We start from the raw sequence: 27,646 nt of genomic DNA, 5'->3' as shown, positions 1-27,646 counted from the left end.
ACAGACAGCCTTAAATGAAAACCTACATCTTTTCCTACACACACACACACACACACACACACACACACACACACACACACACACACACACACACACACACACACACAGTCTCACAACTCCCTACATAATTCCCGCCCCCCCCCCACACACACACACACACACACTCAAATCTCCCTACACACTACAGACAATATTTTACTTAAACAGTAAAAAGTAAAAAATAAAGATATAAAAAGATTTTTTTAATAAAGAATGCTTTTTATTGAGTTGGTCTAAAAAGTAAAATAATAAGGAAGAAGAGTGAAAACTTTATAAAAGAAACACAGACAAGCTGATTTCAAAAAAGCATTCAAGGTTGGTTTTGCTGATTGTGGTAATGAGGTACCAGAAGAAGTAACAGGAATCAATGAAACCAACCTCAAATGCTTTTCTGAAATCCACTTGTCTGTGTTTCTTTTGCAAAGGTTTCACTCTTCTTTATTTTTTGCTTTTTAGAGTGACTCAATAAAAAGCATTCTTTATTAAAAAAAAAAAACATTTTTATATTTTTATATTAAAGTACAGATAAGCAATGGGACTGATGTTCTACATCGGGATTTGTTAATTGAGAGAGCACTTCATGAGTCTACTCCAAATATGGCCATGAGAAAGCAACATGTATTAGTAAAGATGCAACTGTACCAACAGAGAGAGCTGCTCATGACAAAAGTGTGAAAGAAAGGAAAAGTATTAAAAACTGGGGACACCTGAGTATTTACAGCAAAGGATTTACTCTACACTAGACAGAAGAAAAGCAAGTTTATTCCAGCAGTCAAGGGATGTCAGTAAGCAGCTGTGAAATACAACTTGCTATAACCATCTGTCTTCATAATATTTTTTCCTAGAGGATGAAAGGCATTTATGGATGGCCGTTAGGCTGAGGAAGAAATAAAAACCAACAAAGTGTAAGTGAACAAGTTGAATGAGTCTTTTTCATTCTTAGAGTTCTGACAATAATAAAAAAAATAGAGAGATATTCCCATTATTCCAAGGGACAATGCATGAGCAGCAGTACAACATTGAAATGATGACTGGGTGAATTAGGGGAATCTTTGACTTGAAGCAGAGACCTGTGTTGGAAGGTTAAGTTGCTCAGGGAAGAAGATAAGCAGCAATGTGAAATGAATAAATAAATGTGAGCTTTGTAAAGCATCAATACCATTAGATATAGTTTAGACAAGTGCACTGTGGTTCTTCAAGAAGCAGTAGTTGAAAAAAGATTGAAAGTTTGATGACTGTGTTAAAGTAGTGGAGGAACTAAAAAGCAAACCTCTGCTTTATGTCATTAATGTTTAGGACACTAAAGGGACAGATGAAGTAATTATAAGAACAGTTTTTCTTAATATTTATATAAAAAATTCATGATGTAAATTTTGTATTGTGAGACAGTCTTGTATAGTATGCAGTCAGAGATATTTTACATCAGAGGTGGGGGAGTTCTGTCAAGTGACTGTTTATGCTAGTGATCTTAAATTAAGAAAATACTTTTTCTTCATTGTAATACAGCCAGGAGTTACACTTTAACAAGATAAGAAAAGCTGGAAAGAAGCAAGTTAAAGTTAATATAATATTGTGATCTGTTGTGGGATGTAAAAAGTATAATAATCATATTATATATATATATATATATAGAATTAAAAAATATAATTTTCTCTCTTTTTGTAGAAGTTGATGTTTAGACTAAAGTCTTTAGTTTAAGCAATAGACAATGTTTTTTTAAATGCACCAAGAGCAAACAATGAGCATTTTCCTGTATCTGCCAAGTTACTATTTTTCATTACCTTCTTTTAGTTGTAGCAAGGAGATTGCAGATGCTAACAATTAATCATGATAGGTCTGAACAGTATGTTCTTATCGAAATCTACAAGTGTTATTATTGCATTTGTTAAGCTGCAAGCTTTTCTTACAATAGTACCTGCTTTTAGTTAGAGACAGGAAACTCACAGGTGCAAGCAATTACTTATGAGAGGAGAGTGTTCTGAGTGATGGAAGATAAAATGTAATTAACATGTAAAGGGATATTGGTGAACAGCTTGGTGAAGAATGGAGCTTAAAAATGTGGGAAGTGAATAGTCATACAAATAGTTACTTCCCCAGCAACTTTAGTTATTTAATGCATTAAATATAACAGTGTGCAGCTTAGTTTAACTTTTTATGGGTAGCCAATTAATTTTTCTTGATGTAAGTTAATGCTTACTGAAGGCATGCAAATTATTTTTCACACCTAGAAGTGGAAGAATGATAAAAGAATAACCAACAACAATCTGTAAGTGAGAATATAGGCTGTAATATGTTGTGTTGCATGACTAACCCTAACTTTAGACTAGGGAATACCTGTGGAACTGTCAGTCTGGAGAAACTGTTTCTATTTAGAGGGGATAACATTCTTTTTGTAAAGTGCATATAGTTTTGTTTGTTCCATGCGAGTTAAAAAGGGGTGGGAGTTATGAAAATGAATTTAACATTTTGTTTCTTGAGAGTTTTTATTAATGAAGAAAAGTCTGTAAAAAGCTAACAAAGGTTCAAACAGAGATGAGAAGAAGCATGTAAATGCAAGACAAGCTTCCATACTTTAGTGGGTGCATGTAAGCTGCAAGCTGGAAACATTTATTCAAAAGAACTGTTATGTATAATATGCAGAGATAACAGCTATTTATCAGAATGGATGCTTTCACAATATTTACATGGAATATTAACGGCCTTAAAGGCACAGGCAAAAAGCAAAGACTATTGAATTATATTAAGACATGTAGGGTGCAAATAACAATGTCACAGGAAATGCATTTGGATAGAAATGAGCGTGCGAATTTGACAGAGAAAAGGATTCAACACTGGTATTCAGCGTAATATCAGGGACAAAGGAAAAGGCAATAATAATACTGATTACTAGATGGGCATCAGTAGTGATAAAAGAAGAAAAAAATAATAATGGTATATTTGTGGTAGTAAGGGTTATCGGCAGTGGACGAGGGTTATGCTGGCATGTATTTATATTCTAGTAACCACAGGAAATACTGTAAATAATACAAATGCCAAAATTCCACAGCAGTGCAGAAAAGAAAGCCAGTAAAGGTCCGTACACTGTAAAGGTCCATACACCTGTAGCAGAGACAAAGCCAAGCCAAGCCAATATGGTATAAAGTTTAATACAAACTATCCACACCAATGCTTTCTTTTCACCCACAGAAACTTTGTCGGATATATATGAGAATATTTGGTAAGGAAATGTGAATTCAGTATAAGGGACTCAGAATCTATATATTTTCCTTAACGTAGAAGAACTGGGCTAGACTGTATAATCACTATATCTCACAGGAGTATTTGTAGTTCATTGAAAGCTTTGGCACACATCCAATAACTATTTCAGATTATTCACCAATAAAAGTAAGATAAAGATTCAGGGTAATTAAGTAAAATTGAGACACCGGTGCTTTTCCAGTTAAATGTTGAAGAGGAAGGAATTTAAGGAATGGATAGTAGAAATGGTTCAGAAGTTATTAAGGAAAATATAAGTTTCTTCAGAAGGGGATAGCAAGTGAGTGGGATTAATTGGAAGTGAAATTTTAAAACATGTGGGAAAAAGAGAGAAAGAGGTATGGGAAATGTAATGGGTACTTTTTAGGGGGGGCTGACAAGGTTTAAAGTATTGCAGAATAAGGGGAAATATCCATGAACAAGAAGGGGAGAAACTGCAAAGGGCTAAAAGAAAAAATATAGTATTTAGATAATATGCACAAGTTTAGAAAGGTTGCTGTTAAGCATAAGCAACTATGTTTGTTTGTTATGGAGATAACAACTCCAGAGCACAAACATTTTTTAGCAGAATAATTTAGACAACAGAAAGTCAAAATGGTTGTCACCAAACTTAGGAGGCACATGACAAGAAAAATAACCACAAATATTCCAGAGGTGTTATAACTCTTTCAGCCATTTTATAAAAAATTGTATACAGTAGAGAAATGGAGAACCAAGAAAAGACCCACCTGGAAATATTTATGGAAGACTTAATTATGCCAATGTTAGAGGAAGACGAGACTCAACAGTTGATAAATATACTCTTCATATCGGGCATCATATAGACCCATTTCAATTTTAAACTATGATTACAAAGTTTTAAGGTCAGTACTAGCTAAGAGAATGTAAAGGTGCAGCCAGAGTTAATAAATATGGATCAGCATAGTTTTGCTGAAGGGAAGCAAACATTTGAGAGTATTAGTAAAACAATGATGACCCAGAGGGAAGCAGAGTATAAGAAAGCACTACTGCTGTTGGTAGGTTCTTGATGCAGGAAAGCATTCAGTAGAGTCAACTGGTATTTTTATGAGTAGGCAATGGTAGCATTTGCCTTCCTTGATAGACTTTAGTGGAATGAATACATACATAATAATGTTCAGGAGGAGGAGTGAAGTTTAAGGGAAGACAGAAACTGAGCAATTTATATAATAGAGTCACTGAAATGTATTAAAAGAAAGCACATATGTTTATTGCATGACAATAATATTGGAAACTTGTTAGTGCAGTTTGTTTTCTTTTATATTAATGTATGTAAAGTCATGTTACCATTTAAAATGTGAAGATTTAATAAAGATGTTTAAAAAGAGAGATACCATGCATTCTGGTTTACTCCCTAGAATATGAATTGAAGGTATAGAATATCCAGAGTAGCCTCATCAGACTTTGTTTTTTTTTTTCTTTCTTCAGAAGTCTATGTTTTTGATGGTTTGCTAGTGTTGGACTCTACATTAATAATCAAGAAGTAATTCCTGTAATGTCATCCTTCCAGCATCAGACTTTTCTACCATACTTATCCACCAGTACATTTGCTATTATCCATCCCAGTAATGTCAGTTACCGACTTATCCCAAGAAATGAAAGCAGACCCTTATCTGCCTGATCATTCCACCAGTGCTCCCCCAGTTACCTATGTTCTTTCCTAACATGGTCACTGTATGCACAGTTAAAGAGCCTTTATCTCTGTCCATTTATCAGTATAGTCATTCTTTACAAAATAATATGTAGTGTTTATACTGTATAAAAGAAAGCTGATGTCATGTTCCCTTGATAAAAGAAAGCCAAAAAAGTACCTGAGAAGGTGAATCTGTACATAAAAAAAGCTATTTTTTTGTCATTCAACTGTTACACTTTTTATCTCAACAGCTGATATCTCCGTGAATACCTGATGTCATTCTTTAATTTTTACTTGAGAAAGTTTAAAAAGGCAAACACAGTTAATATGTTTTCTCTCTTTACAGGCTGATACTACCATAGCCGAAGAGACACGGACTGCAGTGCAAGCAGAAGAGAGCAAAGCTACAGAAAAAGCAAGTAAAGCCCAGGCAATTGCAGATGATGCTCAGAAGGACCTGGACGAAGCTCTTCCAGCCTTGGATGCAGCATTAGCCAGCCTAAAGTCACTCAATAAAAATGATGTTACTGAGGTATACTAAAAGTGGTTTAAAGTTGTCTTGGGAGCTGCTTGCTGGATTCTAGACAGTAGAAAACAAGTCCGAAAAAATGTCTGTGTATTTTTATGCAGAAACATCCTGAGTCACAATTTTTCAGTAATCATGAATTGCATGGCATAGGGATAAGCGTACTTGCATTTTACAAAAGGTGCCTTTGTTGCTTCAAGTAGCTTTAGTGCTGCTTCATTCTGGCTGCACAATGAGCTTCTGATATTTATAGTTTTGTGTGTGTGGTTATTTAACAGATTTAAGTCCTTTAGTTAGTTTTGGAAACATCATTCCCTATTCGAGTACAAGAAGCTGACTTTTATTATGTTGGTATGTATTCTCTTGAAATGTATTAGGAAGCAGTTTACAGCAAAGTATTTCCCATCATGCTTCATTAAGACTTGTGATGTATATCTATATATATATATATATATATATATATGTATGCATGTATATATATATATATATATATATATATATATATATATATATATGTATGCATGTATATATATATATGTATGCATGTATATATATATATATATATATATATATATATGTATATATATATATATATGTATATATATATGTGTGTATATATATATATATATATATATATATACATATATATATATACATATATATATATATACATACATATATATATATATATATATATATATATATATATATATATATATATATATATATATATATATATGTATATATATATATATATGGATGGGTCTACTCCGGAGATTGAAATTACACTATTTCGAAATCTGGTGGTAGATGCCCAGTAACGCGAAAGTGCACTTCACCGAAAGTGCACTTTTGCGAACACCACTTGAGCAAATGGTTATGGACCTTAGGGTTATGGCTTTGGTTAAGGATAGTGGGTACCTAGTAGGGCTATCTACTATCCTTAACCCAAGTCCTAACCCTAAGGTCTGTGACTACCACACCACAGTGGAGGACATTGCCCGTTCTTTCTAGTGGTGTTCGCGAAAGTGCACTTACGGTGAAGTGCACTTTTGCATTTGTGGCCATCGAATACCAGATTTCGAAATAGTGTCATTTTGATTTCCAGTAGTAGACCCATAGATATATATATATATATATATATATATATATATATATATAGATATCTATATATATATATATATATATATATATATATATATATATATATGTATATATATATATATTAAAGCAAATCTAAACACTTAACAGTAAAAGATACACATGCTTGTATATGTAGTCAAACAGGAATATATCACAGTTGTTTGACAGCTGATTTGTCCACAGCTGATTTGCTGTTACTTGCAGCATCAATAGTTGGGTGCAAAGAAGCCAACATAGTGATATAGAGGTATAAAACCTTTCATCAGCCCATGTAGCCGGAGTTTGATTTGTAGCTTGAGCATCTGATATGCTGAAAGGGGGTGGGTAGACATGCCTCCTGGGAGGGGGTACAATCAAGCACACTTTGCACTTAATCTCTGATGGCAGCTGTGGATACATGGGGGTATTATTTTTAGGGAGGCAGGGCACTGGGTGCAGCATCAATAACTGGGTACAAAGAAGCCAATATAGTGATATAGACGTATAAATCCTTTCATCAGCCCATGTAGCTGGAGTTTGATTTGTAGCTTGAGCATCTGATATGCTGAAAGGGGGAGGATAGACATGCCTATCCTGGGAGGGGGGTGGGTACAATCAGGCACACTTTGCAGTTAATCTCTGATGGCAGCTGTGGACACATGGGGGTAATATTTTTAGGGAGGCAGGGCATTGGTCACTGCAAAGGTGGCACAATACACCAGCCTATCTCATTGCAGTTGTCCCAGGATGTTATGGGTGCAAACAGGGGGGTAGGAATTTATGGCATACACAAAATTCTTTCTCAGTAGTAATATGATGCTGCCAGAGGTGGCTCATTCTCCTCACTGTCTCATAGTGGACTGGAGAAAGTCCAGGGTTAGTTTGTATGGTTTGGTATACTCAGTAAATGAGGAGAGGCTTCTAGGAGCAGCTGGTGGCCAGCTACTAGAGGGGATCAATAGATAGGTATTGACAAACAAGAAAATATCTAAAATGATTAGTTTCATGGAGGGATCTCACACTTCCCCATGTATGAGGCTCTGTCCTCTGAACCTTTAAGTTGCTGTAGGTTAAGGAAAGTATAAAAGTGAAATTCCATTGGCAACAACCTTGGTTGGCGAAACACTTTTTCTGAAATTGGAGGTAGCGTTTTTCAGTTGCATGGATGTTGTATAGCTAGGAGTTGGGAAATTTGTCTTTACCTGACAGTTCTTCATCCAACAGACTTATAATTTAATGCTTACCAAGTAAAATAATTTTAAGAGCTAGATTAATGTCTATTACTTTGAGACTTTATCTGTAGTGTGGTGAATTATGTTGCTTTATGTTAGATTTCAAGATTATCTCTTAAAAACTTTTCTGAAGCAGTATCAGAGAAAGATATTTCTTGTGACTGTTGAATGAGCAATGAGTGTATATCAATGAAAAGTCTCCTTTATCATTTTCAAATTGAAATTGACATATTTTGTTAATCATTTATCAAAACCTTGAATGTCTAAATAAATGTCATCTGTACCATATTATTTAACTATGTTGCAGAGAACTTCTGAAAAGGAAAATAGATTCTGAAACTATTTTTCCTAATCTTTCAGTCACTAATAGTAGCTGCTTCTACGCATGTAGAATTATTTCAGTACTGGAGTAGGAGATGTGAGAAGTATTACTGTTGTGTATAATATATAAGGCTCATCTCATTTTCATAGGACATACTGCAGCTTTTTAAATGCCTGTCTATATAATTTCACAGTCTCCTCTCCCTTAAGAGTATAGATGACTGTCAGAATTCCTCATTATAAAAACATAGACTAATGCCTTCTATAGCTACTTTATTTCCAGTATTCATAACATCTCTGTATATATCATACCAAATTTTTAATTAGCTTCAGTTCTTCAACATTTGATAGTCTCCATGTAAGTTTCCTACTGGCTACCTCAGATGTCATTTATGACACTAAAGCAATGTACCATTCAAACTAAAAGGAGAGAAAAGTACTAAAGATTCTTCAGCCATTTGAAACACTAACATCTTAGAACATTTGGAGTTGTTCTTTTCTGAGAAAATTGAGAAAGAGTGCTTATTCTGATTGGATGCTGGGCTTTTGTGGCTCTTTGGTTCCCATTACTTGACTTTGCCTCAGTGTAAATAAGCTGCTGAAATCCCAGTTTTGTTTTGAAAGAAAAGTTATTTGAGGTAGTTCTGTGGCTGAGGTTGACTATGCATGTCTCTTTTTTTTAACAGAAAGCTACAGTGACTTTAAGAGTTTTGAAATCCTGTCAGTAATTGGTGAAAGTGAAAATTTTGCTTTCTTAAATTAAGAAAACCGAGGTTCATGAAATGATTACTTCCTATTGCTGTTATTGGAAGAGCAAGTATTTGAACATATTTCAACATCCAATGAAGTTAGAAAAGATAATTCCTAGTGTATTAATTCTATTCTAGAAAAGGCTGTGGATTTTGATAAAAGCCCATCGGGAATGATAACAAATTAATTGGTCACTTTGCTGTCTTACAAAGGGACTGAAAATGTGTGAGCTTGTTTGTAAGTGACCTTTTCAGTTGAGCCTGTTCAAACAAAGACCACAGCAACTGCCTCCTGCTTTCTCCACATGTGTCTTTTTTTTCACCCTCTCAGCTTAGTTTTCTATCAACACTTTTCAGTCTCAGCCTCCATACAAGTTTTGTACTAAGGAAATGGAGACAGTTACTGTCATTCCCCTACATAAGGATGGACCTTGCACAGACCCAAGCAACTACAGACCCTTACATCTGATCAGCTTCATATGCATAGCCATGGAAAGACTTATCATGGAATTAATCAATCAGGACATAGGAAACCTTCAATCACTGGACCCGTCTCAGTTTGGATTCATCAAGGGTAGGTCATGCATACTCAACCTGGTGTTTTTTTTTTTTTTTGGAAAAGGTCACTAAAGCAATGGATGAAGGCAGAATGGTACACACCATATACCTCGACCTATTCCCCACTCAGGTATAGTAGAAAAGCTAAATAAACTTTGATAAACCCCTCTGTCACCCCCTGGTTTGTCAGCTGGCTCACAGATAGGATGCAGATAATCAAAATAGGGGAGGTTACCTCCACAATGAGACTAGTTATCAGTAGAGTCCCCCAGGATTCTTTGCTGGGACCTCTCCCGTTTGTCATTTACTTTTCTGAAGTAAAAGCCAATACCAAATATCTGTGGCTGACTAAGTTTGCAGATGACTGCAAGCTAGGAGCAGTCATTGAATTCCCAAATAACTTAGCTATCCTGCAGGAAGGTTTGTCCTAAATTAATAACTGGTGCAAAAATCATGGACCAAAACAAAATGGCAAAAATGCATTATTGTATCCTTTGAGAAGTAATTTACCCCAGGGATCTACCACATTGAAAATATGGCCCTAAGAGTTGATCCAGTTGTTCAGGATTTGAGAACTTATGTGGACAGTGACCTAACTTTTGACCAACATGTGTCTATTGTATAAGAAAGTCCTTCTATACTGCACAGATTATAAACAAAGGGATTGTGTCTAGATCTAGGGATGTCCTTACCCCCTTTACTCAGCCGTCATTAGGCTAGTACTTGAATATAATGCCCCCTTTCCCTAGTATCTGTCCAGACTCATGGAACAACTGGAATGCCCACAGAGATACCTTATTAAAAGGATACAAGCCTAAACAACATGTCCTACATATCCCAACTCAGTGCCCTGTCACTATACTCTGTATCCTACAGACTTCTAAAAGGCGATCTGTGTCTGGCATACAGGGAATCCTCTGACCCATTGCTGATGGATTCACTACACATCAGCAAGTCGATTGCCATCAGAAATACTCAGTCTAGGGATCTAAGCTTCTTCTGCAACATCAATAGAACAGTTTGGAGGGACGGATATATCTCGCAGAGGATACCGCTGCTCTGGAACAGACTCCTCATCCACATAAAACAAAGTTCATCTTGTCCATATTCAAGTACAACTTAGATCTATGGATGGAAAACAGAAAATTTATCCCAGGACTGTCCCCTGTACAACTAATGGACAGAAGCATCTCCTAAATTCTTTATCCCATGCATGGGTCCCATCAAATTATCTGTGGTATGATCCCAGTTATTTTCATTAGGGGGTAATATAAAATCATCCACCATGAGTTGGGTAAGGTCAGTCTATAAGCAAATGGGATATGTTATTTTGAGCTCAAAAAGGGAAATTGGCTAGGCTGTAAATGTCCCACAAGGGCAGCTAGTCAAGTACTCACCTATGAACGTATAAAAGCACAAATGTTATGTCAGTTGGGTGTAATTAGAGGCATTTTTGAAAATAATTTGAAATGAGTTTCTTCAAAATATAATGATGCACCTCAGAAACTGATCTGACTTTTGATGCAATAGAGTTATACAAAATGTCTTCTGAAAGATAAACGTCTATAGAATGGTGCTGTAGATGGAAGACTTATAACATTGCTAATGGGACTTTTACATGCTAGGTTATTTAGTGTGTGTGTGTGTGTGTGTGTGTGTGTGTGTGTGTGTGTGTGTGTGTGTGTGTGTGTGTGTGTGTGTTGTGATATCCTGTAAGTGAATATTAGAATATTGCTTTAAATGTGGGGGATACAGGCCTTGAGTTTACAAGATACTCACACAGTGTAGAGATCCACCTGACTAAATCACCTAAAATAATGAAAAGATAATTGTCATTTAATGTACTGTAGAGAGGAAGACAGGATCAGGAAGTTGACTTCTCAGTTGAAGGTTCATCATATGTGAGAGCAGTGGCTGTGACTAAAGACTCAGGATTTCTGGAGTTCGACAGCCTATTCAGGGTCTTATTGTGGATGTGGTCTGCCTAATGCATGTTCAGGAAATTATTTATTTATTTATTTTGGTACAGCTGGAGGGCATGCCTTGTAAGGTCTACAGCTGTGACCTTATGTGACAGTGTGTTGCTGGAATGGCTGTGTGAGACTGACCTTAGGAAAGGCAGAAATGGTGACAACATTTTGGACTGTAATCCTTGCATCAAGGTAAAAAAACTGATGTGGAATTAACCGAGGAAATGCCACGAGATCTGTATTTTCATTTTGTTCTCATTTTCTTCTGCAAATAAAGCTGGTGTTTTATATAACTGTGCATCTGCTGGCAGTTAAGATTCATATTATATATGTAAATATTTGTGGAACTGACCACAGAAAGTCCATCAGAGTGAAATATTGAAACTTAGTGATTAAATAACAACACTAACAGAAAGAGAAGAAAAAAAAAAGGCAAAAAAGTCATGTTGTTTTCATGAAGAATAGTGATAAGTCTTTCCTAGGAAGATTTAAAAGATTCAGAGAATAGCTGTGTCTGATAAAGTGCCTTGGGAGCAGCTGATATTTGTTTTTGAGAGAGAAATTTAAATGAGAACAAAACTTGATAATTATATTGCTGAAGCAAAAGAGAGAGGTGCTAAGGTGGCAGATGCCTTAAATTTACATGCTGGTGACACTGAAGAGCTGCAAAAGGAGAATCTTCTTCTACGTCTTCTTCTTCTTTCAGCTGCTCCTGTTAGGGGTTGCCACAGCGGATCATCTGTTTCCATTTCTTCCTGTCCTCTGCATCCTGCTCTGTCACACCACCCACCTGCATGTCCTCTCACCAAGGGGAATAAGGAATTAAAAGCTCTCAGGAGGAGCAGGAAGTTAGGATAAAAGAATGGGGAGAACACTTAGACAAAGTAGTCAGTCACTAGTAGAATCCCTTAGGGCTCTGTGCTGGGTTTGCTCCTTTTTAGAATCTCTTCTTAGAAGTCAAGGTCAATGTCAAGAGCTTCATGCTGACCAAGTGTGAAGATGATTGCAAACTAGGAGCAGTCATAGAATTCCCCTAGATGCTAACATTCTAAAGGAGGGACTCACACATACAAATGACTGGTACCAAAGCCATGACTTAAAACTCAGTGCCAAGAAATGCATAATAGTACCCTTTGAGAAGACAGTCCCCCTAGAAAATTACCTCATCAATAACACACCCCTAAGAGTAAAACCAGTGGCCACGGATTTGGGCATGTATATAGATAGTAACCTGGCTTTTGACCAACATGTGTCTAAGGTAGTAAGGAAATCATTTTATGTTGCTCAACTTATAAGCAAGGGCATGGCATTTAGGTCCAAGGAAGTCATCTTTCCATTGTGTTCGGCCCTCATCAGGCCCATCATTGAGTACCATGCCCTCTTCAGTATGTACCTGACCAGACACATGCAACAAATGGAAACAGCATGTCCTATGCAGATTGCCTCAAAGCCCTATATCTGCACTCTGTTTATAGACTGTTGAGAGGTGATCTGTGCCTGGCATACAAGGCATCCTTGGATCCCACTCTGATGGACCTTTTGCATATCTGCAAAATGAATAGCATCATAATTACTCAATCTAGGAATTTAAACTTAGCTTGCAACATAAATAGGACATGCTGGAGGAACAGGTATTTATCTCTGAGAATTACCCTTCTCTGAAATGGCTTCCCATTGATGTGAAGGAGAGTTCTTCCCTAACATTATTCAAGAAAAAACCCAGACCAGTCGATGGGAAATCATAAAAATATACTCCTTATCTATCTAGCACCTATGTCTCTAATGGGCAGAAGCAGCCTGTAAATCTTGTCCTGGCTTACAGATACTCCCTAAAATAACCTGTAAGGGTCACAAATTTGCGGGATACATTTGGCCTGCTTGGCTAGTCTTATAAAGACTTGAGTGGAAGTCAGCCTAGTATATACCTATGAATCTATGAACCTATAAAAGAAAAGTACACATATTCTGTAGATGAGACTAATATGGTCAAAAGAAAAAAATCAATCAGCAGGACAAAGCTTGAAGGAAAATATTTTATTATTGGAATACCCAAAAAGAAGTAGTACAGGTAAAGACTGTTTGGCTTATGTGCAAGACAAATTGGCTGCGTGGACTGAGCTACATGTCAGCCAAATTAAGACTGAATTAACTCTTTTTTACCTATCTTAGAGGTCAGTAGTAGGCAACCAGAGTATATGCTTGTTCATTTTGTTTCAGTGGTCGGCAACCAGAATATATGCTTGTTCATTTTGTTACATTTAAATTAAAGGACTACATGTTATTGTTATTTTCCCAACCAGACAAGACATATAAAGGGTGGATAAACAGCGACATTTTAAAAATGACTGTAATGCTCAGTGTAAAAGGGTATACTTTCTGATTTTTGTGAGGGAGTGTAGATTAAGAAACAGTTTGCATATATTTTATCTGACATTTTCCAAGGTTTATTTTCCATGAGGGTTGAAGAGCTTTGTTGGCTGTTGCGAAGCTTTGATATCCATATATGAGTATGAATCAAAGCAAAGTGAGGAAAGTATAGAAGTGGCCTAGTACGATAGTGAAGAGATTTACATCATAGACTGTGGAGAAGAAAAAGGAGTTGGAAGTCTCTGGGTGATAAAACCGTATGACTTGAGGTTATATCTGGATTTGAATTTGAAATCAGTCACTGTATATTACCCCACAATGCTCTGCTGGTGATCGTGTTGTAGTAAATTGCTTGATGGGCACTAGGTGGCAATGCATCACAGTTGACTGAAGGTTGTTCTGCTGTCTGTCTGTCTGTCTCCCTGTCTCTCTTTTACCTTCATTGTAAATTTGCTGAAATAAAACTTTAGGGTATTCTCTCTGCAGAAATATATCATTCAGTTTAGCCAATTGCCTCATAAAATATACCCATCTGATACCATTCTAGCAAGTATAACTGTAGAGGTGGGCAAGCCTGAGCTGGCTCAGGCTTGGCTTAAGCCTGAATATAAGCTCAGCTCTGACTCCTGAACCAGCAGGTTAAAGAGCCAAGAAAGAGCAGAGCCACAACTGCAAGATTCTTTTTGAGTAACTGCTGACTTTTGAACTGTTCATTCAGACCAGACCTGCAGTCTGAGAATACTTGTTTTCCCTCCTTTCTAAGATAGTATAGTCCAGTTTTCAGGTTAGTGTTGAATTCAGGGCTGTGTTACAAGTTTCTGCGTTTGCCCATACCTTACTTGGATAGAAGGAAGTTTCTCTGTTCACTGTGAGAGAGGGAACTTCGAGCAGCCTATCTGTCCCTGGAGGAGTGGTTTCAGCCCAGAAATTAGTAATTTATTGGCCATTTTGGGCTAATTTCTATCTCTTTCATTTCCCTGCTATAACACCCACATTTGCGAGGTTTTGCGCTAGTATACAGCTCAGCAAGCTCCTGTCTGGTGCCCTGCAGAGTTCTACAGTAGCCGAGAGACAAAAGAGAGATTTTGGAGTGATTAAGTATAATTTTTCTGCATTTCCTTGCTGCCTTTAGCTAATTCTGCCTAAAACGCCAATTTTCTAGACTTTCTGTGATTTAAAAAGCTGGTTTCAGCTACATATTGTACTTATTTTACTGCCTGCACTTTAACAAAGTCGTTTTTGTGTTTAAATTACCTGTTTAACTGTTGTAGGCTACACATTTAAGTGGGATAGCCATTTCTGCGCATTTAAAGTGTTTTTGATAGCATCTGCTTTATTTTCTGAAAAAAACAAAAAAACAAAAAAAATACTTGTTTTCCCGCCTTTCTAAGCTAGTATAGTCCAGTTTTCAAGTTAGTGCTGAATTCAGGGCTGTGTTACAAGTTTCTGTGTTTGCCCATACCTTACTTGGATAGAAGGAAGTTTCTCTGTTCACTCTGAGAGTGGGAACTTTGAGCACCCTATCGCTTTGAGCAACCTATCTGTCCCTGGAGGAGTGGTTTCAGCCCAGAAATTAGTAGTTTATTGGCCATTTTGGGCTCATTTCTATTTCTTTCATTTCCCTGCTATAAAACCTGCATTTTTGAGGTTTTTGCGCCAGTATACAGCTCAGCAAACTCCTGCCTGGTGCCCTGCAGAGTTCTACAGCAGCAGAAAGACAAAGGAGAGACTTTGGAGTGATTAAGTATCATTTTTATGCATTTTCTTGCTGCCTTAGCTAATTCCGCCTGAAATGCTGATTTTCTAGAGTTTCTGTGATTTAAAAAGCTTGTTTCAGCTACATATTGTACTTATTTATTGCCTGCACTTTAGCAAAGTCATTTTTGTGTTTAAATTACCTGTTTAACTGTTGTAGGCTATGCACTCAAGTGTGATAACCATTTCTGTGCATTTAAAGTGTTTTTTTTATTGTATCTGCTTTATTTTCTGAAAAAAAAAAACAAAAAAAAATACTTGTTTTTCCCACCTTTCTAAATGAGTATAGTCCAGTTTTCAGGTTAGTGCTGAATTCAGGACTGTGTTGCAAGTTTCTGTGTTTGCCCATACCTTACTTGGATAAAAGGAAGTTTCTCTGTTCACTGTGAGAGAGGGAGCTTTGAGCAGCCTATCTGTTCCTGGAGGAGTGGTTTCAGCCCAGAAATTAGTAGTTTATTGGCCATTTTGGGCTCATTTCTATTTCTTTCATTTCCCTGCTATAAAACCTGCATTTTTGAGGTTTTTGTGCCAGTATACAGCTCAGCAAACTCCTGCCTGGTGCCCTGCAGAGTTCTACAGCAGCAGAAAGACAAAGGAGAGACTTTGGAGTGATTAAGTATCATTTTTATGCATTTTCTTGCTGCCTTAGCTAATTCCGTCTGAAATGCTGATTTTCTAGAGTTTCTGTGATTTAAAAAGCTTGTTTCAGCTACATATTGTACTTATTTATTGCCTGCACTTTAGCAAAGTCATTTTTGTGTTTAAATTACCTGTTTAACTGTTGTAGGCTATGCACTCAAGTGTGATAACCATTTCTGTGCATTTAAAGTGTTTTTTTTTATTGTATCTGCTTTATTTTCTGAAAAAAAACAAAAAAACAAAAAAAAATACTTGTTTTTCCCACCTTTCTAAATGAGTATAGTCCAGTTTTTAGGTTAGTGCTGAATTCAGGACTGTGTTGCAAGTTTCTGTGTTTGCCCATACCTTACTTGGATAAAAGGAAGTTTCTCTGTTCACTGTGAGAGAGGGAGCTTTGAGCAGCCTATCTGTTCCTGGAGGAGTGGTTTCGGCCCAGAAATTAGTAGTTTATTGGCCATTTTGGGCTAATTTCTATCTCTTTTATTTCCCTGCTATAAAACCCACATTTGCGTGGTTTTGCCCTCCGGGCAGCACCGGTTAGCTAGGGTATAACTATTCCCGGCTCCAAAAAGTCTACTCTTCAATTTTTCCCTTGGAACTAGACAAACTTTCAACTTAAGCACTCAAACAATTCACTTCTCATCCCTGCACTTGCTCAAAACTCATAGCAAGCACTAATAAACCTTAGCACTAGACCTCCATATACAGTAGAGAAGGACAAGGCTCTCTATTCGACCTTACCAGCCAATCAGTAAAACAGTTCACTGTACCTATCCAGGCATCTCTAAAGGGCAGTTTCAGGTGTACTCGCTGGTCCAACTGGTGAATCTGGTCATTTTGAGGCAATGTTACAATTGCCTCATGTACACAGGCAACCCTGACCTCCTTCCACCAAACACTAATACATGCGAGAGATGCAATTATACAGCCAAACTGGAGGCTAAGCTCTCTCAACCCAAGACTGGACCATGCAGTCAAGAGGAGAATGGAATTACTTGCATCACACCACCAGTCTCACATACACCTATGAAACCAGCACCAGCAAAAAACACACATAAATACACGAAAACATACTCGAAAGCTCTAAATAAAAATCTGCAAAAGCAACAGAGATCTCCAAAGCAGACATCCAAGCAACCTCCACCCCCCAACACAAACCATGAAACACATACTTCACAAAATCAGTGTGCCACGCAGTCACAGCCCTTAAGGCAAAATAACATACCCAACACACTAGTAATAGGTGACTCTATAGTCAGGCACACTGACATCCCAATCACTAGGCTGAACAAGGAGAAGGTTACTGTTAGCTGCCTGTCGGGTGCCAGGATCCTCCACATAACACAAGCGCTCAGGTCACTCCAGAACAAGTACAAATATGACTCTGTCATTGTCCATGTTGGTGTGAATGACCTGAGCCACACCTCCTGGACTACATGAAAAGAGAGATGGAGGAGCTCTCTGATCACGTAGCCCAGGCCAGTATGACCCTGACCCTGAGTAGCATCCTGCCCTCACCAAGAATGATACCACGGTATGGAGAAAAAATTATCAATTTCAACAACTGGCTAAGCTTCTGGTGTCATCCATAGGGGATCCAGTGTCTGTCAGCCTGGGATAACATGCTTGACAAGCCATGCTGCTTCACTAGAGACAGCTTGCACCTGTCACCCTTAGGCTTTCGAATACTGGCCAAGGCTCTTGCCACCCCCATAGTGCCTTTTTTAGGCAAGGCTCAAAAGACAAACCCACTGCCGTAAATAGCACAAGTAACAAAAAACTGAGGGTAATGCTAGTCAGTGCCATAAGTCTAAACCACAAAATTCACGCACTCGAGGCACTCCTCAGTATGGAGAAAATCGATATATGTGCAGTAACAGAAACCTGGTTTAAGGCTCCAGAGAGCACCCCAGCACTACCAGGCTACAACTCATACCATATATTTCGGCCACAAAACCCGGACCGAAGTATAAAAGGCGGTTGAGTATCCATATTCATCAAGGATACCCACACCTCCAGGTTAGTGGCACAGCATGATGTTTCAGAGATCATCCACGTGCAACTAACAATGGGTAAAACTGCTATTCAAGTTATAGCTTGCTACAGATCACCCACCATGTCCCAGGACCCCCACTCTGCATTCCTGTAAACACTGGGAATCATAAAGGTCCTACCAAACACCCTGATATTGGGTGATTTCAATTACCCAAACATTAACTGGGAGAACTACTCAAGTACAAACTCCTTTGCCCAACATTTCCTAGAATTTATAAACTCAAATGCCCTGGATCAGCTGGTCAACACCCCCACCAGAGGTGACAACATATTGGACCTGGTCATCACCAACATGAGCGACCTGTGTTCCACACTGGAGGTCAGCCCCTCGCTGGTTAGATCTGACCATAAACTAATCACTCTGGATATCCACATTCCGCCACCACCCCCGGTCAAAGAAACCACTGTGAAAAACTTTTCAAACACAAACTTCACGTTACTTAAGACCAAGGTGGGAAGTTTCAAAGCCCCTATGGTAAAGGATAACACTGTCCAAGCTGCAAAATCCTTTACTAATGCACTCTACAGGCACCTTCAAGAATGCATGAATCGTGCTATCCCAAGCAAAACCAAGACTCACTCCTCCAAGAAAAGGAAACCAGTCTGGTGGACCCCTGCCATAAACAAGCTATACAATAGAAGGAGGAAACTAGTACAGAAAAGAGTAAAATCCCAAGAAAGGAAGACATCCTTGATCAGTATCAGCAACAAACTATGTTCCCTCATACAATCATCCAAGGCTAGCTTCGAAAGAAAAATTGCCATGGACTCCAAAGATAACCACAAGGCATTCTTTAGCTATTTCAAGAATCTAAGTGGCAATTCTCATATCTGTTCGGAGTTAGTGCAGAATGGCACAAAATACACTGAACCGGCCGATATAGCCAACATCCTGCCAGACAGGTTCAATGCAAACTTCACCCCCCTTTCACCCCCAAAAGGGTCCATAACTATACCAGAAGAATGTAGTGCCCCTGAAATCACAGACACTCAGGTTAAAACAGCCCTCTCCAAAGCCAAAAACATAGCATCAATGGGACCGGACAGTGTCCCAGACTGCATCCTACACAGGCTCAAAGATGAACTAACCCCTCACCTAAACACACTGTTTAAACTTAGCTTCTCCACAGGCTACGTGCCCATAGAGTGGCGCACAGCAACGGTTATTCCGCTCCACAAAGGTGGAGCCACAACGGACCCCGGGAACTATCGCCCTATAAGCCTGACTAGCTTGGTCTGCAAAGCTATGGAGCGCATCATCATGGATCTCATTAACAGAGACATTGGGAACCTCCAAACACTGGACTCTACCCAGTTCAGCTTTGTTAAGGGCAGATCATGCCTCCTAAACCTGGTGGACTTCTTTGAGATAGTTACCAAGGCTATAGACGAGGGAAAGGTGGTCCACACAGCCTACCTAGACCTCGCAAAGGCCTTCGACACCATTCCCCACTAAGGTATTATCGACAAGCTCACCAGCCCAAACATAAACCCCTGTGTCACGAGATGCCTCTGAACAACAAGTGCAGCAGTTACTTTGCCCTAATCCTCCTTGGAGGAGTCACCCAGAGCTGTTTTCCTTCATGACTGGCCACCCGGTCTATTGTACACCTTTCCTCTGATTCCAGTAATATGTCAGTTTCTAAAGAAAGCCAACAGGTCAAGGAACAGGATAATTATCATTGCTCCATTCTGGCCTTGACAGGTCTTGTTTCCCTTCCTATGGCGTAATCTGCTTGGAAACCTGGGATACTGGACCCAGCTCCAGACCTATTGTCTCACCTGGAGGGACTGGTTAATCCAAATTTACAACATCTCAAGCTCACTGCATGGCTTCTCCAGTTCCCATGATTGCCAGGTATCCTTCCCTCACCTCCCTGATCCAATGCATCATGCTGGCCGACCACAAACCTTCAACTAGAAAATTGTACCATAGCAAATGGCTAAAGTTTACTAAGTGGTCACTAGACTGTAATCTTGACCCATATTCAGCATCTGTTTACAAAATTTTAGACTTCTTAGCCTCACTGTATGAGACCGGTTAATCAACCTCTATGATTCTGGTGCATCTTGCTACAATATCTAACTTCCATATTGGTTTCAGTGGTACATCACTTATATCACATAAACTTTGTAAAGCCTTTTTGAAAGGAACCATCTAATGTTGTCAGTCTTCATTCATTCTTGACAGATAGGTTTGGTTCTGACCTCTTGGAACCAACTCGGCCATTATACATAGTTCATGCCAAAACTCTCAAGCTAAGGCTCTACTCACAAGACCCCTCTTCCATTACCTCAGATCTTGTTTGCCATACTGAAAATTGGATGTGCCAGCTGATACTCTCAGCTAAGTGCTTTAATTTTTCTAATGATTATTGTCTTTTCAGCAATTTTTACTAAAAAGATCTTGGTATTTCTTCTTGGATAGTTCTCCAATGTGAAATTGTTCAATCTCGCCGTTTGTTCTTACGCATGGGTTCGGAGCCGATCCTCGGCACTTCTTCAGCTCTGCATCTTGAGAAAGCTCGAGGCACAGTCCTGTCACACAATCCCCTAGTGCTAACCCTCAGATCTAATTTGCCGCGGCAGCAGATGCATCGCAGAAGCTCGGGCCAGTAAACTTTTTCTGTTTTCGAAGTTTTTCCATAACTTTCTTATTAGTATAGATAGTTTTATATATATATATATATATATATATATATATATATATATATATATATATATATATATATATATTAGTCTTTTATTAGTGTAGTTACAGGGAGTTATATATTCTTCTTCTTATTGTTGTTATATTATAACTTTTCTAAGGCAATTTTCAGGCCTATTATCCTGTCTTTTAACAGGTGTTTTTTCTTTAGAAAGGCTTAAGTCCTTACTTTTTTGTGTGCAGTGATACCTTGATATTTTCTTGTTTTCAGGTTTTATAGGTATATGTCTAATTTTGAACATGTCTGAGAAGCAAAAATCAGGCTTTAAGAGATGTCTATGCGGACAGGAAATGTCCATCACGGATAACCACTCTTCCTGCATCTACTGTCTTGGCCCTCTCCACTTACAGGAGGACTGTTCTATTTGTCATTCCTTCAGTGGGAGGGTCATGATGCAGAGACGCAGGAAGTTGGTAGACAGGGGTTTATTAAAGCCCGAATTTCAGGAGGCCCTTGACAAGGCTGAATTGGTTTCCAAGTCTTCGAAGGGGTCCAAGTCTTCGAGAGTGTCGGAGCCAAAGTCATCGGCTCCGAGCACCTCTACTAAGATTCGGACACCGGCTCCACAGACTTCGGAGTCGGTTGTCGAATGTATATCTTTGATCGAGACTCCGGTCTTGGAGCCGGTCTCAGAGGTTCCGCCGCCTTCGATCCTTCACTCGGTGACGACTTCGGCCCCTTCGACCCGCTCTTCGAGACCCTTATCTGATTCGGATGTGGATCGAGTGATACAGAAGTTAATGGAGAACTCGGCCCTTTCTAAATTGATCCAAGTTTCGTCCCAGCTGGTTTTGAAACTCGAAGCCCTCCCTGGGTCATCTACTACTCCTCCTCCGAGACCTGTCGAGTCTTCGGAGCCGAGAATCGAAGTTCCGATGATGGTAGAACCATCGATACTGAAGCCTATAGCTGTGCTTTTGGTACCGTTGACCTCAACGCCCTCGGAACGGATAGAGGGGTCCCAGAGCTGACTATCGTTCCTTGGTTCTGGGGCGGACAGTCGAACCGAGATGTCGGTACCGACTCTCCCCCTAGGAGCCTCGGCTCGCTCAGATTAGTTCGGCACCGTCCTCTGGATCGGAGCCCGGACCCCCGGTCTCGGGGATTGTTCCTGGTTTCTCGAAACCAGGAAGGTCTTCGGATCCGGGTACCGGTGCCTTCAACGCCATGAGGAAGGTCTTGTCAAAACAGACACATATCTCATCGGATTCTTCTTCTCCTCCCCCTAAGGGTCCACGTTCAACTTCTGTATCCTCGGCTCCTACTAAGCGTCGAGACCCAATGCCTCATTTGCCCCCAGAGGGTGCTCCCGGTTCCTCGGACGCTTCTCCAGAAGCCCCATCTGAAGAAGTACCAAGGGAAAGACTGTGCAAGAGGAGGCACATAGATTCCCCACAAGAATTTCTTACATCAGATACAGATTTAGATGAAGCAGAGGGGTCCCCACGGTCCCCCTTGGAGGATGTCTCCTTTGCGGACATCCTGGAGATCCTAAAACAGAGGGGAGATTGGCAGCCACTTAACCCTTCTGTGGATGAATCAGTATTGCTGAAGGCATTCGGGGCTCTACCTTCTACCTCCTGGGTGACCCCTCCCTTTGACGAACTTATGGACTTGATAGCTCGTAGGGCTTGGGAGACACCTGATACAGTGGAACCAGTTCCCCGCAGGCTGAATAAGTTCATAACAGCCCCCCAGGACAAGAGTTTTCTTACCAAGGGTGTTCCAGTGGATACTATGGTGGTGGCGGCAGCCACTAAGAAGGACATGTCAGAGTCCTCTTCCGCTGTCCATCCTCCTAATAAGGATTCCAGGACGATGGACAGATATGGGAAGCGCGTTTTCAGTTCTGCGACTTTTTCCATGCGATCGCTGAACTACTTGACGCATTTTACGCGTTTACAGAGGGATCTCCTTAAGGAACTTGGAGATACTCTCCAGGGTCGTACAGATGCTGCTATTACCGAGAAAGTGACAGCGCAACTTAATACCCTTAACTCTGTAGTCAACTCCTCCATGAGGCTCATTTCATATGCGGCCGAAGGTGCGAGTAGAGCGGCAGCTTCAGCGATTGCTCTTAGGAGACAATCCTGGCTGCGGCTGTGCTCCTTTGCGGAATCCTTCAAGTCTTCTTTTACTAACGTCCCGTTTGATGGTGCCTCTCTTTTTGGCCCCAAAGTAAAGGAGACCCTCACTAGGTGTGAGCAAGAAGGGAAGACCCTATCTGCTGTAGGAGTCCGTTTTTCCGCCCCTTCCAGACCATACCCCAAAGGGCAAAGAGGAGGAAAGATGTGGTTCCGTAAGACACAGGGTTCCTTTCAGTCCACACACAGTGATAATGCCCCTTCCAGAGGCAGAGGAGGGGGAAGAAATGGAAGACGCCGTCCAAACGGCAGAGGGGGTTCGCAAAACCAGGGCGACAGAGATACTTTCTCTGGCAAGCCCTTCCAGCACTCCTGAGAGGAGGCCCGACTGTCCTGCTCTGGAGGCAGTCGGGGGATGCTTAACTTTGTACCCGCTGGCCTGGCGAAATTTAACCTCAGATGCGTGGGTACAAAATATAATTACCAGAGGTTATGACATAAAATTCATAAACATTCCCCCTACCACCAAAAGATTCCCAGACGTTCCACCCCATCTGCGGAATCAGGCAGCCTTAGAGATCCAGAAGCTGCTCAGGAAAAGAGCCATCCAAACAGTCCTGGCAGACCAAATAGGATCCGGAACTTACTCAAGGTTCTTTTTATTTCCAAAGAAGACAAGGGACGGAGACCAATTCTGGATCTCAGCAGATTAAACACCTTCGTTGTGAAGGAGAAGTTTCGGATGGTCACGCTACAGTCAATCCTCCCTTTTGTACAGGAAGGAGACTGGATGTGCTCTATAGATCTCAAGGACGCGTACTACCATATAAAAATGGCCAGACCGTCCAGGAGATTCCTGCGCTTCCGACTAGGAGCCAGTCATTTTCAGTTTCGGGCTCTGCCGTTTGGCCTCACCTCAGCCCCCAGGGTGTTCACCAAGTGTATGGCAGTAGTAGTGTCTCACTTGAGACAACAAGGATTCCGGGTGTTTCCATATCTAGATGACTGGCTCCTCTCTGCCACCACCGAGTATCATCTGCTCCAAGCAAGAGATTACACAATCAGTCTTTGTTCCCGTCTTGGCGTTACAATCAATTTAGAAAAATCTTCTTTATCGCCATCACAGCGTATCTCATTTATAGGGGTAGAACTGGACACTACCTTGGTCACGGTCAGACTTCCTCCAGAAAGGGTTTCAAAACTGAGGGAGAAAATTGCAATACTCCTTCAAAAGACAAAAGCTACAGCGAAACAGGTAAGAGTCCTGGGATTAATGTCAGCTGCACTGGTTGCAGTCCCTCTAGGAAGAATGCACATGAGGATCCTACAATGGCTACTGTTCGCCCAGTGGTCCTATCAGCACCTGCCGTTGTCACACGAAATTCTGATCACATCCTGTTGCAAGCAGGATCTACGATGGTGGATGCTATCTCAAGACTTGATACAAGGTCGACCATTTACCCTGCCAACTCCAATAGCGACAATAACCACGGACGCTTCCCTGATTGGGTGGGGGGGCTTATTCCAGGGAAAGATGGTCCAAGGTCAATGGTCCAGAACAGAATGCAAACTGCACATCAATGTTCTAGAGCTAAGAGTGGTGTTTCTAGCGTTGCAACACTTTCACGGCATCTTACCTCAAGGAACAGTGGCAGTCCAGACAGACAACATGTCAGTGGTCTGGTACATCAACAAACAAGGAGGAACAAGATCTTATCCACTATGCAGAGAGGTCCTCAGGATCTGGCAATGGGCTGTCTCCACCGGACGCTTTCTGATAGCAACGCACATTCCCGGGACGTCCAACGTAATTGCGGACAGGTTGAGCAGAGCCATCCTGTTACCTCACGAGTGGTCTCTGAAATCTCAAGTAGCGTAAGAGATATTCCACAAGTGGGGCCAGCCTTGCTGCGACCTTTTTGCATCACCGATGAATGCCAAATGCAGAAGCTACTTTGCCCTTCTCCCTCCACCAGGGAGTGTCCCCAGAGATTCACTGGTTCACGATTGGCCCCCGGGTCTCCTGTATGCCTTTCCACCCATTCCGTTAATCCCCAGGTTTCTACAGAAAGCCAAGCATCTGGAAAGGACCATAATTCTAATAGCCCCATTCTGGCCTCGACAGATCTGGTTCCCCTTTCTTCAGGCCCATCAAATCGAGGAGCCATGGATTCTGGACCCAGTTCCAGACCTTTTGACCCATGCATCAGGAGCCCCTCATCCATCCCTGCAGGCCCTAAAATTGACAGCTTGGCTGCTCCTCTTCCCATCCTAGCCAGGTCAAGCCTTTTGTCCTCTGCGGTTAAACGTATAATTGTTTCCTCTCTTAAACCATCCACTACAAAGACTTATCGGAGCAAGTGGACACGTTTTTCTTATTGGGCATTACAACAAGGATTAGATCCAACAGAAGCGCCGGTACACAAAATTTTGGAGTTTCTGTCTAAGATCTTTGAAGAAGGAGCATCATCGTCCACAGTTAGAGTCCAACTGGCGGCCATATCGAACTTTCATGTGGGTTACAAAAATTCTTCCATCATGTCCCACAGACTTTGCAAGGCGTTTTTGAAAGGCACTTTTCACCTCCGCCCTTCCATTCGTAACCCAGTTGCCCCTTGGAATCTTAATTTGATTTTATCCCAGTTAATGTTACCCCCTTTTGAACCAGCCTCCACAGCCTCTCTTAAGTTCGTGTCATGGAAAACATTATTCTTGGTGGCTATAACCTCTGCTCGTAGAATTTCGGAATTACACGCGCTATCTGTTCGACCTCCCTACTTGATTTTCCACTCGGATAGAGTGACATTACGCACCAATCCGTCTTTTCTCCCAAAAGTTTGTTCACTCTCAAATATTAACCAGTCCATCGAACTTCCCACCTTCTTCAAAGATCACACTAACAAGTTAGAATATATGCTACATAAGTTAGACGTCCACAGACAACTCAGATTTTATTTGCAAAGGACAAAAGATGACAGAAAATCAGACCAACTATTTATATCCTTTGCTGACCAAAGAAAAGGTATGGCGGTTAGCAAAGTTACCTTGTCTAAATGGCTGACAGATTGTATTAAATTTATCTATTCACAGACGAAACAACAATTACCTTTTCAACCCAAGGCTCATTCTACCAGGGCTATGGCCACATCTCTAGCCCATGCAGCCCATTTGCCGTTGGATACTATTTGTGCGGCAGCAACCTGGGCGAAGCCTCATACCTTCATTCTCCATTATAAGTTGGACAAGAACTCCAAAGATAGGGCCTCTTTTGGTTCCACGGTTCTCAGGAACGTTCTCCCATGAGCCACCCAGGGTAAAGGAGCTAGGGACGCTACCCATGCGTAAGAACAAATGGCGAGATTGAACAATTTCACATAAAGAAGTTATGTCTTACCATAACGTTCCATGTGAATTGTTCATCTCGCCTTTGTTCTTACTACCCACCCTCCATCCCCCAGCCTATGTTTTTTTTCGGAGAACGGGATGATTTGGATTCCAATTCAGCTTGTGTTCAACACCTTCTGTTAGTCTCTGGCTGCTGCTGTTGTCAGGGTACTCTTTTCATTATCTAGCTGTTTTTTTGGGCATTGCTGCCCCTTATCTTTAAATTACTGCTAGCGCCTGGGGCGCATTGTTATCTTCTGGTGTTAGCAAACTAGATCTGAGGGTTAGCACTAGGGGATTGTGGGATAGGACTGTGCCTCGAGCTTTCTCAAGATGCAGAGCTGTAGAAGTGGCCATCTCGGAGCCGAGGATCGGCTCCGAACCCATGCGTAAGAACAAAGGCGAGATGAACAATTCACATGGAACGTTATGGTAAGACATAACTTCTTTTCCTTTTTGTGAGTGTGACTGTTTTCTGCTGTTTCTAATCACCCCATTTACCTAACGGTATTTCTACTTACCATTGCTGGTAACAGGCTTTCCCTTCCTTTCCTTTCTTACCGTTGATAATCTTTAGATACCATTGTTGGTATTCTTTTCCCTTTCACTCTCTAGACCCTTTGGGTATTTCTACTATACCATTGTTGGTAGACCTTGTTAAAATAAATAAATAAATAAAAACCTCTTTTCCTTCTCTTTCTCCTTTTTCTACCTGTGTGACGTGAGTGTGTGTGTATGAGTTGAATAAAAACAAAAGGGGACATCCGGCTTCAAACAGTGTCATGACTGTGGCAGAAAGATGTTCAGTTCAGATGGGCATTTTTCTTGTGTGTACTGTTTGGGTGCCCCTCATTTGGATATTACTTGTACAATTTCCCAGGAGTTTAGCACCCGTACTTTAGCAGAGAGGCACAATAAACTCATCTTAAAAGGCTTGTTGAAATGTTCCTTTAGTGAAGCCCTATCTAAGGCTGAGACTTCAAAATCTCCAAAGCTAGATGTCAAGAAAAGAAGCCATTCTGTGCCAACCTCTCCTTCAGCACATGAAGTAAAGTCCCAAAAGCCATAGGTTCTGATGGTATCCTTGGAACTGAAAGCCAAAGTACCAAAAGTGACAGTATCAGCACCTTCGACACCAAACATGGCTCAGTCTCCATCGGTGCCAACAGTCATTGAACAGATTCAGACCTCTTCAACACTGACCACTGTTTCAGAGCCAATGACCTCT

General features: G+C 40.4%; 1 protein-coding gene across 1 annotated transcript in view; it reads left to right on the top strand.

Annotated features, from left to right (window-relative positions):
* Positions 1-27,646, top strand: part of DNAH1 (dynein axonemal heavy chain 1) — a 5,225,710-nt gene that overhangs the window by 3,641,560 nt on the left and 1,556,504 nt on the right. Inside the window, exon 55 of the mRNA XM_044076389.1 lies at positions 5,292-5,477. Coding sequence (XP_043932324.1) covers positions 5,292-5,477 — 186 coding nt within the window. The remainder of the gene's footprint in view (positions 1-5,291; positions 5,478-27,646) is intronic.

Source organism: Protopterus annectens, chromosome 7.part0, assembly GCF_019279795.1.
Source record: "Protopterus annectens isolate FY-2018-M chromosome 7.part0, PAN1.0, whole genome shotgun sequence".
In the NCBI taxonomy this organism is placed as follows: Eukaryota; Metazoa; Chordata; order Ceratodontiformes; family Protopteridae; genus Protopterus; species Protopterus annectens.
Note: the sequence above shows the minus strand (reverse complement) of the source record. Positions and strands in the feature narration are given on the sequence as shown.